This window comes from Hyperolius riggenbachi, chromosome 9 (assembly GCF_040937935.1).
Source record: "Hyperolius riggenbachi isolate aHypRig1 chromosome 9, aHypRig1.pri, whole genome shotgun sequence".
Classification (NCBI taxonomy): domain Eukaryota; kingdom Metazoa; phylum Chordata; class Amphibia; order Anura; family Hyperoliidae; genus Hyperolius; species Hyperolius riggenbachi.
Window position 1 is genome coordinate 24322369 of NC_090654.1, and position 17083 is coordinate 24339451.

General features: G+C 44.4%; 1 protein-coding gene across 2 annotated transcripts in view; it reads left to right on the forward strand.

Annotated features, from left to right (window-relative positions):
• LOC137532039 (Fc receptor-like protein 5) overlaps positions 1-14018 on the forward strand; it is a 136767-nt gene extending 122749 nt beyond the window's left edge. For both annotated transcript variants that reach the window (XM_068252140.1, XM_068252141.1), the window contains 5 exons: positions 3215-3502; positions 8230-8529; positions 10092-10232; positions 13716-13776; positions 13875-14018. In XM_068252140.1, the coding sequence (XP_068108241.1) occupies positions 3215-3502; positions 8230-8529; positions 10092-10232; positions 13716-13776; positions 13875-13896 (812 nt within the window). In that variant the 3' untranslated portion in view covers positions 13897-14018. The remainder of the gene's footprint in view (positions 1-3214; positions 3503-8229; positions 8530-10091; positions 10233-13715; positions 13777-13874) is intronic.
• The last annotated feature ends 3065 nt before the right edge of the window (positions 14019-17083 follow it).

Here is a 17083-nt window from a genome sequence, read left to right on the forward strand (position 1 = left end):
AGTCTGGCTGAGCGGTGTACACAGAGTGGCAGTACACACAATGCTATATAGTCTGGCTGAGCGGTGTACACAGAGTGGCAGTAAACAATGCTATATAGTCTGGCTGAGCGGTGTACACAGAGTGGCAGTAAACAATGCTATATAGTCTGGCTGAGCGGTGTACACAGAGTGGCAGTACACACAATGCTATATAGTCTGGCTGAGCCGTGTACACTGAGTGGCAGTACACACAATGCTATATAGTCTGGCTGAGCCGTGTACACAGAGTGGCAGTAAACAATGCCATATATAGCGTGGCTGAGCGAGGTACACAGTGGCAGTACACACAATGCTATATAGTGTGGCTGAGCGAGCGGTGTACTACTGTTCCCAGCAGCGACACACAATGACTGGGGGGACCCTGGCTAGCGTGGCTGGAGCGCGAACTACCCTGCCTGCCTACCCAAAGCTAAACCCACAGACAAATGGCGGAGATATGACGTGGTTCGGGTATTTATTTACCCGAACCACGTGACCGTTCGGCCAATCAGAGCGCGTTCGGGCCGAACCACGTGACCCGTTCGGCCAATCAGAGCGCGTTCGGGGTCCGAACCACGTGACCCGTTCGGCCAATCACAGCGCTAGCCGAACGTTCGGGGAACGTTCGGCCATGCGCTCTTAGTTCGGCCATGTGGCCGAACGGTTTGGCCGAGCACCATCAGGTGTTCGGCCGAACTCGAACATCACCCGAACAGGGTGATGTTCTGCAGAACCCGAACAGTGGCGAACACTGTTCGCCCAACACTAGCGAAAACTAATCTGCAAAATTTGCCTAGTTAGGCTTCAGGAAGAGGCTAACACTGAGGAACAGTTTGGCATTAGGCATCAGGAAGTAAGGAGGTTAGGGTTAGGTGTCAGCAAGCGGATCAGCTAATATCAGCGCTCGGCTATCAGAGACTGGGCGCCCCATAAAAGCAATGCTATGCTGCGCGGGGCGCGTAGCGGTAATTCGGGGCTCTGGCAGCTGCCAGACCCTGAATTACATCTTCCTCTGAGTTGCGACAACTCGGAGGGGGAATAGTATTTATCGCCTCGGAGTTTAGCCGCGGTGGTGAGAGCTGTCATTCGGCTCTCACCGCGCCGAAATGAGCAGCGCCGAATTAATATGCACCCGTTAGCAAGGAGTTAACTTTGGGGGAAAGGTTAGGATTGGCTTTCACGAAGCAGTTAACACAATGGAGAAGGTTAGAGTTAGGAATTGGGATGGGGTTAACATGGGGGGAGGGGGGGATGATAGGGTTAGACAGATGGAAGTGGTTAAAATTGGGGAGAATTGGGCATCATGAGGAAGCAGGGGCATAGTAATTATCCCTGTAGCCCCTGCAACCAGGTAAGAGGCTGGGTTACTTTGGGGCCATCCCATATAGTTTGCGTGATGGAAGATGGGATGCAGTGGTGGATCTTACCCTGTGGGCAGTCTCTACATTTTCAGCCCCTCGACCATCCTCATCCATCCTCATCCTAATTGGTTGCTTCCACTATGTGGCTTTGCGGCTGCTGTGTAAGATCCACCTGTTTTCTGTAGCCCTGCCCCACATGTACGAATAGCTGGGCAGCAACACTAGGGCTAGTGATGGGAATTCCGGCTCTTCTCAGAGAATTGGCTCTTCTGAATCGGCTCCCATTAAAGAGTCGGCTCTTACGGCTCTGAATCGACTTTTCATTAAATGTCACTAGACACCACTCAGAATCGGAGTAAAAGCCCCGCCCCCGTCTCCATGACTGCTTATCTGACAGGGGCAATACCTCCTGCTACTGCTCTGCTCCCCCCATACATCCGCCCCATACACTCCTACAAGCTGAAAGAGAAGGACTACATCTCCCAGCATGCCTCAGCACCCTTTATCACAGAGCAAAGCAGAGCTGTGTGGGGCGGCTGAGGCATCGGCTCTTTTAAAACTGAGGACCGGCTCTTGTCGTTCGCAGCAAAGAGCCGGCTCTTAGAGCCGGCTCGTTCGCGAATGACCCATCACTAACTAGGGCTGGTGGGGAGAGGCAGGCCAGCCCCAAGCCCAGGCCACCCTTGATGCCACCTGAACTGCGAGCTTCAGGCGGCACCCTGCCCACTTTCCCCCACCTCCCGGTTGCTGCAGCTTCACCTGTTCCGGCACGGCCCATGGAGTGCCCAGATCTCCTTTGCCTTGCTGGGGTGTGGCAGCGGTGACCTGTACCAACCTGAAGATACAGGAGAACGGTGTCCCTGTGCAAGCGCATGTATACAAGAAGTGCCATACTTCCTGTACACGTGTGCTAGCAGGCAGGGATGGCGCTCTCATTTGTCTTCAGTGCGGTGTGAATCACTGCTGATCTGAAGACTGAAGTGCTGCCGCCACACCCCAGCAAGGCAAAGGGGATCTGGACACTTCATGAGCTGCACCGGAGCAAGTAAAGGAGCGGATGGTGAGGGAAAGGAGGGAGGGGGGGCAATCAGGCTGGATAAACCTGGCTACCTATACTGGGGACACGTATGCTTGGCTACCTATACTGGGGGCACCTATGCTTGGCTACCTATACTGGGGACACCTATGCTTGGCTACCTATACTGGGGGCACCTATACCAGGCTACCTATACTGGGAGCACCTGTGCTTGGCTACCTATACTGGGGACAGCTATGCTTGGCTACCTATACTGAGGGCAGCTATGCTTGGCTACCTATACAGAGGGCACCTATGCTTGGCTACCTATACTGGGGGCAGCTATGCTTGGCTACCTATACTGGGGGCACCTATGCTTGGCTACCTATACTGGGGGCAGCTATGCTTGGCTACCTATATTGGGGCACCTATATCTGGCTACCTATACAAGGGGCACTTATGCCTGGCTACCTACCTATACTAAGGTGTTTTTTTTTGTTCGCACCGGGGCTGTAAAAATTGCTGGGTGCTGTGCGATCATTGCTACAATAGCAACCTCACAAATTTGCATCAGGAAGCAAACAGTTTAGAATCGGCCCTGGCCAGTCCCCTGTACAGATGAATACAGAAGTAGGCGGAATACGGTAGTGAAGAGATCAGCATGTGTATGCTGCCTCCTGATCCAGCAGCCATCCCACAGACCATCAAAGATTAATTACATTAGAAAGACATAGCCAATTAGCAAGATTTTTTTCAAGAAATCTTTTTTTCTGTCAAAACTGGTTGTTGTCTCTTATTAAATCACATTCCTCTCTGTCAGCGCCGCTATCGGGTATAAAAATGACAATGGACAAAGGAGAACAAGAAATCCAGTCTGGGGCCAGCATGTCTTTCCGGTGCTCCGTGGAGCGTGGTTCGGCTATCTCAATCACATGGTTTCACAACAGCAAGGAGGTGGACAAGAACTGCATTCTATACGAGATTAGACAAGATGGAAAATTGCTGCTCATAAACTCAGTTCAGCCACATCATTCTGGAAGCTACCAGTGTAAGGCCACCAACGATGCTTCTTCACTCACAAGCACCAGCATAGCAATCAGTGTAATAGGTAAGATGGCACAAAATGAATTTACATGTTTTCACCGCCTCCATACTGGCATAGTTGGGATCTGCATTCTTTTGGTGGCTGTGTGGCTCGGACAGGATGTAGATTCCAAGTATTCACCACCATGCATTCACTGCTCCTCGCGGATCACGTCGCTGTTCCATCACAGCACTTGCTCTGCTGTCTCAGTGACAGCAGAACTTCTGCATTTCATTGGCTCCTGACCCCGTGATTACTGTGAGCCAGTCATAGTAATCACAGGGAATAATAAGGAAAGGACAGCTCTTGTTCTTACATAAAAGAACATTTGAAAGCATTCTCAAGTATTCCCATGAGTAAAATTGTCTGTTTTTACTGCAGAGAGCAGAACAGGCTTATTTATCTCTAGTCTTCGGCAAAAGCAAATGTAATCATTGCTTGTTCTCTGCATGTGCGTTCACTCTGCCTCTCTCCATCTGCTGAAGTGACTCAGCCATTGCCAGGGTGATGTATCTATTCAACAGAGGAAGGGGGACAGTGTGAAGATACAGACAGAGAGCCAGAAATTATTACATTTGCCTTTGTTGATGACTAGAGAGAAATACGCCTGTACTGCTCTCTGCTGTGAAAATAAAAAAAAAACATTTTTACGCACAGGGGATGCTTGGCAATTCTTTCAAATGTTCTTTTATGTAACTGATATTAGTTAATTAAATTGTAGTGTTTTGGGAGTATAATCCAGCTTTAAGTGTACAGCTACTGCATTTAATTGATCTGTTTTTAAGATGTATGAATTTGCATCCAATTTGCATCAACTCAAAGTAATTAGCATCTCATTAACCAATCATACTCATTCAGAAAGTAAATCTGTGACGGAAGTATTGTTCACTGGGAATGCTGACAAAAGTAGAGAATTCTAAATTCTTAAGTAGTAGAATTCTAAAAGATTTTAAAGAGGAACTGTAGTGACAGTAAAGCAATGAATCAAAGTTTTTTTAAACATTACTTTATAAATTATTAATCAGTGTTTACCCTTTGTGAAATCTTTCCTCGATCTGATTTACATTCTGAAATGTATCACAGATCTTAAGTGCTGTTTGGTGATCACTGTAGAATGTTTTAACCTCTTGGCAAGTGGCAACCACGTCGAGCCGATGGGCGTGGCAGCTTCGGCAGCCCCAGGACTGCCTAACGCCGATCGCCGCAAGGTCCTACGGGCCTGTTTTGCAGGCGATCATGCACGCTGATGTGTGCGCATCCCTGCTTGAATGACGGAGCTCCGCTCCGCCATCAGCCACCCATCGGCGATTGCCGCTAGAAGAATTTTCTCCTAGTCTATGTCTAATTAGTCTGTACAGCTCTACGATCCATGGCAGCGCTGTACTGGGGACAGCCATGTGACAAGGCTGTTCCCCTGGGGGAGACAGAAGCGATCCGCTGTCATAGGCTGAAGCCTATGACAGCAGATGGTAGTGATTGGCTGGCTGTGGGAGGGGGGGGGCAACATATAAATAATTAAAAAAATACACATTTTTATTAAACAAAAAAATAAATAAATAAATTGGTCGAGATCATTACAGCCGGCCAGCAGGGACACCGAGGAGGAATGGGGATGTGGCGAGGGACTGAGACGGCTGTGAGGGGCTGGAAGAATCCCCAGGTGAATAAAAAATAGATTAGATCTTTCACCTCAGATGTCTTTTAAGACCCTTTTGAATATAATTCACATGTGATTTACATAGTTACATTCATGACCACTACCGCAGGGAAACAGCGCGAGGAAGCTCCTGTTACTCACGGTAAAAAATCAGCAGGATTTACTGATATTTCCTTGCATGCTATGCACGCTAGTGGCATTGCGCTACTAAGCAATGGCCGATGCTTCATCTTGCCATGCGGTAGAGAAACTAGCGCGGCCGCTGCTACGTTTATTAACGTAGTAGTGGTGGTGCTAGTAAAGTATTGCGGTAGCAATATGTCACTACCGTCCAGCAAATTGAAGCATCAGCCATTGATAAGTAAAGCATGCTATGCTGCCACTAGCGTGCAAGGATATACCAGTAAGCTGTGCTGGTTCAACAGCGGGAGTATGGCCCAGTGCACACCAAAACCGCTAGCAGATCCGCAATACGCTAGCGGTTTTGGGAGCTGATTTCAGAGCGATTCTAGGTATGTTTAGAGAGGTTTTCTAAACATACCTAGCGGTTTTGCGTGCGTTTTTGTGTAGCAGATTACACATATTGTTACAGTAAAAGCTGTTACTGAACAGCTTCTGTAACAAAAATGCCTGGCAAACCGCTCTGAACTAGCGTTTTTCAGAGCGGTTTGCGGTTTTCCTATACTTTACATTGAGGACGAAACGCTTCCGAAATCCGCAAACGCGCAGCAGGAGGCGCATTTGCGGCTTGGCAAAAACCGCAAACCGCCGGTGTGCACCATCCCATTGCAATACATTAGACAAGCGTTTTTAGAGGCGGATGCGGCCGGCGGATCGCTCCAAAAACCGCTCGGTGTGCACTGGGCCTAACAGGAGTTTATTTGCACTGTTTCCCTGCATTAGTGATCCTGAATCAAGCCCATAGTTACATAGTCAATTTGGTTGAGAAACAGACATCTGTCCCTCAAGTTCAATCAGAAAAAAACAAAGCACCATCCTGAACCCACACGCATCCCAGTTGAACCAGGGGAAGGCAAAAAACTTTACAAGGCCTGGGCCAATTAGCCTTAAAACAGAAATATTCCTTCCCAACTCCAGATGGCAGTCAGATAAATCCCTGGATCAACTCTCCTGGGAATTACCTACTAATAGCCTAGGATGCCCTTCAATGCAAGGAAAGCATCCAATCCATCTTTAAATGCAGGTATAGCGTTTGCCAGAACTACTTCCTGAGGTACGATGTTCCAGACTCTTAGGCCACATACACACATCAGACCATAGTCTTTTGAAAATGAAAGATCACAGACCAATTTTACCCCCTTCCATGTAGTATGAGAGCCATACCTACACTGTCTATTCTATGGAGCTGAACTCCCCATCAGATAGAAATCTTTGCAAGATGCTGCACACACAGATGCTGTACAGACACAAAAGATCAGTATCTGCAAAAGATCTGTTCCTGCCAAAGATCCATACCTGCAAATTGCATTCATAGTCTATGAGATCTGCAGATCTCATACACACCTTGTTTAACTGACATTCATCTGCAAATCAGACAATCATCTGCAGATCTGAAAATCCATCCTGGTGGATCAGATCTGCAGATGAATGTCTGTTAAACAAGGTGTGTATGAGGATCTGCAGATATCATAGACTATGAATGCATTTTGCAGTAACGGATCTTTTGCAGGAACATATCTTTTGCAGACACTGATCTTTTGAATGTCTACAGCATCTTTGTGTGCAGCATCTTGCAAAGATTTCTATCTGATGGGGAGTGCAGCTCCATAGAATAGACTGTGTAGGTATGGCTCTCATACTACATGGAAGGGGGTAAGGTTGGTATGTGATCTTTCATTTTCAAAAGACTATGGTCTGATGTGTGTATGAGCCTTAACGGTGAAGGACCCGTTTCTAAATAGATGGGAAAACTTTTTTCCTCCATACACAGATCATGTCCCCTTGTCCATTTGTGTTTTCGCGAAATCGCATTCACCACACATCTAATACAAATCAATGGCAATGCAGTGTGATTTTTTTTTTCAGATGCAAATTTTCCATAGAAAAAAAAAATCTAGCATGCATGCTTTTTTTTTTTTTTTTTTTTTGCAATTCAAGTATCAATGTAAGTCAATGAAAACAAAAAAAAAAATGGCCTTCTTTGGTATGCACAGAAGTTGCATTCTCCCCCCCCCCCCCAGAAAAACCCCACAAACACATGTAAATTTGGAACCTGGAAAAAATCAAAACAAAATGGGTTTGAAAATCACAGGGCTGGCTTACACTTTTAGAGAACTAAAAAAAAATCAACCTGGAAAAACAAAAGACATCAGGGAATGTTTATTTTAATTTTTTTACTTTTGTTTAACCTTTTCGGGACCACGTGCATTAGATTCTACGCCGCACTTGTGGCTGTTCTAGCCTGATGCGGCGTAGAATCTACGCCGGCCCGCAATTTCCGTTCCCGACGCGATCGTGCGCACCCGGAGGGGGAGATTAAGCTGTCATATGACAGCCGACATCTCCCCCGAGTGATCAGCAGCCATCGCGTATGGCTGCTGATCACGTGATCACTACGATCGCCGTCCGATCGTAGTGATCAGTTTGACAGCTGCGGCAGCAGGGGGGAAAAGAAGAGGATCCACTTACCTCCCTGCAGTTCCCGCGACGATCGGCACCCCCCTCCGCTCCGGCCGGCATTTCCGCTCCGTCTGACATCAGCACCGGGTCCCGGCTTGATGACGTCATCAAGCCGCGACCCAGAACTGATCGTCAGACAGAACGGAGTTGCCGGCCGGAGAAGAGGGTCCCGTGCGGCTCATCGCTGGAGCCTGGAAGGTGAGTGAAGGGGGAGGCACAGGCCACCATGGGGGGACACCAATCTAGCCAGCCACACACGGGATCCGGCCGCCTGACCCCCCCAAACGCACGCACCCACTTCCCGCGCAAAATGCCTGGTCCTTAAGAGGGGGTAGGCGGCCGGTCCCGAAAAGGTTAAGATATACTAAAAAAATATGTGGTAAAGTAATGTCTTATCACCAAATAAACTGAATCCATATTATTAATATATATGTAATATAATAATCTCTTGTAGATCCTATACGTGATGTCACACTAACTATCGACAAAGATGTTTTGGAGACGAGATCTGGCGAAACTCTCACATTCTCTTGTGTTGCTGCTAAGAACTCAACTTCCACCTTTGTCTGGCTGCATAATGGCGTGAAACTCAATGAAATATCTGAAACTCATGAAGTCAGGGACTATGGGAAGCTTTTGTATATAAAATCTTTAGATGCTCACCATGGAGGACAATACCAGTGTCTGACCGTGCAATATATCTCCACAAAAGAACTGAAATTCCACAGCAATATAATAAATATCCATGTCTCAGGTAAGTCTAGTTCTAGCAGGTGGCCTGATGAAATGGCTATAAGCTCAACTTATATTAATATGAAACGCTATATAACTAAATCATTGCTTCGATAAGCAGCTTTGAGTTTGCGATTTTGCCACTTGATAAAGACCACTGTTATACATTGTACGGCAAAATTTGTTTGCGTAACAACCTTACCTACTAGAGGTAGGTCCCGCTGCGTCTCTGGCGTGGTCCGGGCGAGCGGCGGGACTTCGCAGCCGACGTCCTCTGGCGGCATCCCCGGCATCCCTCCCGCGGTGAGTTCAGGTGTGCATGCGACCAAACGGCCGCCGATAAGCCTTATAGGCTTAGGAGGAGGATCTAGCTGAGGTCAGCAGTGATGTCACTATAGTCACTAAGGGAGTGGTTTCTGGGGAATTGGGGATAGTACTTAAAGGAATACTATTGATTCACATATTTTTTTCAATTGACACAGGAATTGTTTGGGAAGTGCTGCTAAGTACTGGTGTATACATTTTAGTAGCAACTTCTTTGTTTACTGTTATCAAAATACTTTCAAACTTTACTGATGCCAAAACTGACGGCTGACTGAGCCATGAGGAGAGGGGAAATTCCCCTCACACTTGATCAGTTAACTCTATGTGTAGCTCTGTGTGTGACAGAGAGAACAGCTACAGCTTCTGTGTCCTGTGTTTCTGACTGAAGTGTCTGAAGAGAGCAGAGGAAATGTAACTAACTGTCACAGCTTTTCATACTGTTTTTGCTTTCAGAGTTTGATATGTTTGATATTTGCTTTCTGTAGTCTGATATGCAACTCTGGCTGTGCATTGAAGCAGACACCCCTTCTGCAATTGATTTGTCCCAATATAGCTAAATCCTACCCTCAATAAATGACAGCTTTTGCCTCTGATATTTAACATGAAAAGTAGGAAAATGTTTACACAGCTACTTAGACATTATTTGCACACTGTCATTTAAGAACACTTGGGTATCGATAGTATTCCTTTAAGGCCAGAGATTGCATTCACTCACTGGCCCTGATACTAATCAGTTCGCTGGTTCTTGGCCTAGCTAGCTATTCTTGAGTTACATTGATATATTGTGTAGACGCACAATATATATGTAATCCAGTTAGTCAGTCGTTTGTTATTTTCGTATTTATTATTATTATTGTAATTCATTCGTAATATCCTTCTGATATTATTGAAGTACCATTTTACTGTATATTATTCTGTGTACCGACCTCTCGCTTGCATTTTGACCTTGCTCCTGTCTAGTCCTTCTGTTCCCGACTCGGCCTGTCCCTGACTCTTGATCACTTTGATCTTTACAATACGACAACTACCACTTGATCTTTGCAATACGACTGACATCTGATACACGTGTATGACCCTGCTTGAATTTGACTAAGATTTTGTTTAAACGACTCTGTACTTTGACATATACTTGTGCACAAGTTTTGACTGATCTAGACGGTACCTTGTACTATTGTTGTGTATTATCTGTACGTTACCTCGTCACACACCAGCGTGACAGTTTGACTTACTAATCAATGACGGTATGTGTTTATTTCTTAGAGAAAGCAAGTGCGCACTTGGTTCCATCACTTATTGCTGTGGTGTTGGTAGTCCTAGCCATCCTCACCTCTATTGTGGTCTACAAATATCGTCATAGAATAACCATGTCAAAGTTTGCACTTCAGCCAAAGAACATTAGAGGTAAATTGAAAAAAAAGTATTTATTTTAATGGTATACACTGGGGTGTAACTAGTCTTGTATGTTTCTATAGGGTCCAAAATCAGTGAGGGATCCCAACTTGACTAGGTGTTCACTGTCCTTTATTATGTTTGTGTCACCCCACCATACGGACAACATACATTTTTATGTAATCTAGTGACTGTGGTTATAGAGAAGGTGTAGGGTGTGCCGTGTTAGTGAGGACATTAACTGGTATTTTCTGGTGAAGAGCCTACAGGGAACTTTTGTTGAGTGCACCAACATCTCCAAAATACAATTGGAAGTAAAGTTAATGTTGCACTTCTGAAATAGGCATTGAAAGCGTTGAGCCTCAGAACCTAGAAAATTGAATTTTTTCAGCAACTATATGTGGAATAAAGACCTTTCATTGTGTGTTGTGCAAGAGTCCAGGTCTGCTTTTTTATTACCATAGGGCTACATATGAGAAGTAGTGGAACTTCCATGTATTTGGAAGGCATTCATTAAGCACAGCTTCCAGCTAGGCTTTGCTTTTGTGAGTAATGGAGATGGAGAGAGGAACAACAAGCCTCATAAAAATTCTGCCTTGTTGCCCCACAGTGTGAAGTTATGGCTCTGGGAAGTGTGATGTAAAAAAAAACCATTAAAGTTTACCAATTACCCCTAATGACATAAAGAGTTTACTTGTAGTGGAACAAGTTCCCCGAATGGGCACCCACCTCATCAGAGGGAAGCCTCTGGATGATCCACAAGCTGATGGCTTGCACATGCGCGGACCCAATTGGTCTTGGCTTTTTCCATTGAAGCTGAATGGGTCCATGCTAGTGTGTAGTGTGACAGTGCTCATTCTCGTATGGTAACATGGCTGTGAGCTTAAGGAGGACACAGCACTGGATCAGCAAGATGGAGGGAGACGGGTGAAACCTCTGGAGGAGGACTTGTACTTTTGACATACAGGTTTGCTTTAAATGGATTAAGATCCTACTGTTTGCCTCTCGTGCAAGAAGACTCAGGCATTTTTTTTCATGGAAGGGTGAAGGTAGTAAAGGAGAAGAGGCTGTGGCCATGATCAGATGTGACTCGCAGAGCTGGGACAAGGTCCTTCAGCACCCAAGGCTGAGACACCAAAGTGCGCCCCTCCATCCCTCCGCCCCAGCCGTCACACACTGATTGCTACTAGACTAAGAGGCGCCCCAGGGCCCCCAACCTCCCCAACACCTTAATCTCTAGTTATCTTACTTGCAGTCACTGCCATGTATTCCCTTTTCCTATTTATTTCTGCTTCAAACACAATTGGGAATGACAACTGAATGAATTGTGCGCCCCCTCCTACACTGCGCCCTGAGGCTGGAGCCTCTCCAGCCTCTGCCTCGGCCCGGCCCTGGTGACTCGTCCCTATTTTTTGCTGCTGTGCTCGGTAACATCTAATGTTAGCATTGCTTTACTTATATATATTTTTTGTATAGCAAATCAAATTTGACCAGGCTTTGTTTTGTTATATAAAAGGCCGCACTACCAAGCAGTTGGCCAGGCTATTTTTGTACAAGTATCTTTTTTTTCAAATGATTTTTATTTAATCAGAAACTTATAAAATATTTTATTTTTATTTTTGTATTTTTTAACTCCACCGGCTAGTGTCATTAGCAAGTATTCCAACTAGAGAAGGTCCTTGTTCAACTTTACCTAATAAAGGAATGATCTTAAAAACGCAAAGCCCAAAGTGAGTGTAAGGAAGACTGCCTATGTGTGTACTTACCTACATTTGGTACTTACATTGCCAAACCAGCAGAGTCTTAAAATAAATCATAAGGCCCCATTCACACTAGAGCGATTTCGGCAAAACACTCAAACGCTAGCGCTTTTGAAAGTGCTAGTGTAATAAAACCCTATGGGCCTGTTCTTACTTGGGCGATTTGTGCTAATCGCCGCAAATCACCAAAAATCGTGAAACGCAAAAGCGTAGCCTGCACCATTTTCAGGCGATTTCCCGGTGATCGCATTTCAGTGCTATAGAAGTGCTAAACGCGATTGCGGGGAAATTGCTGCATTGTCCACTGTCCGTGAAATTGTTGCACTTAAAATTTAAAAATTGGGGGACAAACCGAGAGCCCAATATGGTGCAGTATGTTAATATGGTGAGATCTGTTGTGAATAAATGAGATGATTATACTCACAAGGGTGGGTCGCCACAAAGGCAACCACTGGACAGGCCGGCAGGGGGAATTGTAACCTGACCCCGCTCAGGTTTAAAAAGTCGCTCTCTGTCGATAGGAGAAAATGGGGATAACCCCTCCACCAAGAGTGGACTAGATAATATTGAAATACGATAACAGAGGCGCCAAGTAGAATAAAATTAGTTAAAAAGGGGGAAGTGGGTGGACTCACCTCCCTTCTGAAAAAAAGGCCGGACAATGGACAGGTTACTTACAGTCTAAAGTAACATTTATTAGTAACTCCAAAAGTGCAACGCGTTTTACTGGTAACAGTCTCGCTTCTTCAGGCAAACGATTTTTGGAGGGTGCAAAATCAGGTCATGAACCAGGCAACAGAGGTGCTCTACTTGGTTCATGACCTGATTTTGCACCCTCCAAAAATCGTTTGCCTGAAGAAGCGGGACTGTTACCAGTAAAACGCGTTGCACTTTTGGAGTTACTAATAAATGTTACTTTAGACTGTAAGTAACCTGTCCATTGTCCGGCCTTTTTTTCAGAAGGGAGAGGAGTCCACCCACTTCCCCCTTTTTAACAATTTTAACTAATTTTATTCTACTTGGCGCCTCTGTTATCGTATTTCAATCTTATCTTTAAAATAACTTTTCAGAATTTTGCAATTGAAAATGTCGTAAAAAATAGGTGAAAAAGTACTATCAAAATTATTTTCTTGTTTACTGGTGGTTTAAACAAGATGTGAAATATAACCTAGGAGAAAACGTAAGGAGAAAAAGTTAATTGCATATGGGCCACTATCTCTTCCTCCCACAAAGAGACATTGGTTCACATAATAATGCAATTACGTGTTGGTAGTGGCACCGCATGCAGGATATCTCATGCCCCTTCCTAATGAAAGGTAAATGATTAAAAAACACTGTGGCAGTGAAAAATTATTTGGGCAGCATGGTGGCATAGTGGGTGGCACTCTCACCTTGCATCGTTGGGTCCCTGGTTCAAATCCCGCGCTGAGTTTGTATGAATCTGTATGTTCTCCCCGTGTCTATGTGGGTTTCCTCCGGGCACTCGTGTTTCATCCCACATCCCAAAAACGTACAAAAACGCCTTTCCCCTAAAAAAATTGGCTCTAGGAGTACATACACAACACAATACATACATAGACATATGACTATGGTAGGGATTAGTTTGTGAGCCACTCGGAGGGACTGTTAGTGACAAGACAATATACTCTGTACAGCGCTGTGGAAGATGTCAGCACTATAGAAATACTAAATGATAATAATTCCTATGAATATGTAATTAAACTATATTTTTCAGTCTCCAAAGAACAAGATGAGGACTATCTCCTATATATGGACAATATGGACAACATGCAAAGGTCAGAGTTATTTGGCTTTAGAGTTTCCTTTTACCTTTGTAAAAAAAATGAGTTTCCTTTTGTATAAAAATAATTAATATTTTACTTTTCTTTAACAGAATTTCCAATTCCCACCACTAAGAAAAATAATAGACCACACAACGTGTGAAAAAAAGCATAAAATGGACTTTAACAATTGTTAGAATATTACTTGAAAAAAAAGAACTTGAAAATAACGTCTGCATAGCATCATGAAAGATCAGAAAATCAAGACATTTTTTTCTGTTTTTTTGTTTTTGTTTTAATTGCAAAAATCATTACAATTTTGGAAGATTAACTGTATGAAGATGATAGTATCTCCTCTTTATATAGCCTTTTAGCTCATATGCAAATCACTTTTTCACCTGAGTTTTCTCCTAGGTGACATTTTCAAACTTGTCAACAGAATTCTTTTTAAACCACCAGCAAACAAAAAAAAATACTCAAAATAATTTTGCTAGTATTTTTTTACCCACTTTTTGATACTTTTTTCTATTGCAAAGTGCTAAAAAGTTATTTTAACCTCCCTGCCGGTACGCAGTTTCAGATGCTGCGTCCGCGGGAGGGTCTTTTAAAATAAAATTTGATCCAAATGCTTAAGCTAGCACTTTGCTATCTAACTGTGGACCCCAAGTCCCCCGGCACCGCTCTGATCCCCCCGATCGCAGCCGGCGATATTTACCAGTCCGCGATCCAGCGAGAGAAGCATCGTCACCCTTTAGCTACAGTCGTCGCTATGGTGACGATTGGACATGATGTCATGACGTCATGCGCAGTCCTGATCCTCCCCATAGCGAAGCCTGGAGCTGATTGGGAGGCTGCGCCATCGCGGGATCCCTGGGGAGTACGTATAACGGCCTTGATCGGGGGAGATCGGTGGGGACCGGAGGGACTTGGGGGGCATCGTTGGCTAGCAAAGTGCTAGATTAATTATACTATTCAAATTGTATAAAAAAAAAAACTCCGTAGGCCATGTGATCCTCTCCGGCGGCGGCTAGCCTGAACGTAGGTCGGACTTACCGCCAGGGAGGTTAAACCGAAGATGAACATTTTTCTCCTAGGAGTAAGTTCAGGAGAAAAAATGAATTGCATATGGGCCTTTATATCATAAGACTTTTTACACTTTTAAATGTACTTTAAAAGACCCTTTGGCCCTTATCCAATTATTTTTTTTCTCCTGAGTTTTCTCCCAAGAGATAATTTTCTATCCTATCTAAAAAATAACTTTTTCACTACTGAAAAAGTACTAAACAGTAGGTAAAAAAGTAATATTAAACTTATATTGAGTCATTACTTGCAGGATGAAATCTTTAAATGTAATTTATTGGTAAGGTTTAATATATCTCCCTGGAGAGAACGCAGAAGAAAAAGTTAATAGGATATGGGCCTTTATACTGTATTTTTTAAAATGGCCAAAATATTATGTAGCATCTTTTATTTCACGAACACAAGATTAATCTGAGATTGACATTTAAAAGGAATGTCTGCACTTTAGCCTTAAAGAGGATCCAAGATAAACTTTTACTCATTGCAAAATTGTGTTGCTTTCATATAGTTTATAGGGCATTCCTCAAGCCAAATACTTTTTTTGTTTCGTTTTAATACTCTAATTCCCTATAAACTAAACAAGCCTCGCCCACAGCTTTTCCAGAGAGCCTTGGCACTTTCAGCCTTAGTAGCAAGGGCTTATGGGAGCTTAGTCTGGGCCGGAGGAGAAGGAGGTTGCTAGCCAGGGATTTCAGAGGCAGAGGGGAGGAGGGAGGAGTGGAGTTTTCACAGGCTGAGGGCTGGAGATGCAGATCAGCTTTGTCTGTGTGTAATGATCACAAGCAGAACATGGCTGCTGTCGTATCACAGGAAGAAATAAACATATACTGTTGAAGCTGTTTGCAGTTAGATTTGCTGTGTAAACGATCTAAACTTTAAATAAGATATATAGACAAGTTACTTTTATAGTAAGTTTTTCATCTCGGATCCACTTTAAAGAAAATAAATACTGTTTTTTATGTGTGTTTTATTTTGCATTTGTTTACAAATAAGTTTAAAGGTGTATACTAATGAAGAAAAAAATTAAATACTGTATATAACAAAAGTAAATGCGTGATTTTTTTTACAGGTCCACCTATTGGCTTGTCTGGCTAGCTTTAGTTGCAGACTCTGTAAAGAACAATAGGGCAACATGGTGGATGGTACTTTCACTTTGCAACACTATAATGCAAGGGTCAATTCCTGACCAGGACACTATCTCCATGGATAAAGGAACACCAAGAGCCCCAATAGTGTAATATGTACTGGTAAATGGTTACTAGATAGAGTAAATATTAATACTCACAAACCAGGGTTACCATTAGGCAACCACTGTAAAGGCAGATGGGGAGATTTTCCTGACCCCACTCAGGAATAAGAAGTCGCTCTCTGTAGATGAGAAAAAGGGGGTTCAACCCTCCACCCAGGGCGGACTCAATCTGTGAAGAGGTGCCTGGCTCTTCTACTGACCACACATCCTATTGCTCCATTGTTATTGCCTGATGAAGCGGGATCAAACCTGCGAAACGCGTTGCATATTTGGAGTTCATAAATAAAATATATTGACTGTCTTTACTACAGTTGTTGTGTGTCTACTTGGAGGAGGTAAGTCCACCACTACCTCCTCTATTTACCAAGAATTAGTTTTTTAAGCTCATTTAGCTTCCTTTTATCCTTTTGGCGCCTCTGTTCTCCTGCATACTATCTCCATGGTAGAGGCCTGCGCGGGTCCACTTTTTCATACCCACACCCACGACCCGCTACCCGCATCCGACCCGCGACCCGCTTTCTGGTGAATTTGATACCCGCAACCCGACCCGCACCCGCAGAACCGCTACCCGCACCCGACCCGCGACCCTCAGGCCTGCTACCCGCTACCCGCTTTTTTACATTAACATTGAGCTGTAAAGTTAATAAAACCTATTTTTATACACAAACCAAAGCTAAAGAAGGTTTACTTGCTTGCTTTCACTACCCGCGACCCGCACATGCAGACCGCTACCCGCAACCCTACCCGCACCCGCAACTCGCGACCCGCACCCGCAGCTTAAATCAATTCGGGTACCCGAACCCGACCCGCATTTCGGGTTACCCGCGGGTAACCGACCCGCTACAGGCCTCTACTTCATGGAGTTTGTATGTTGCTCTCCCCACGCTTGCATGAGTTTTACCTCATATTCCCCCAAAAACATACAGGCAGGTTAATCTCCCGGGCGAAACAACACAATACACAAATACATGCATGTTCCGATTTACAACCATG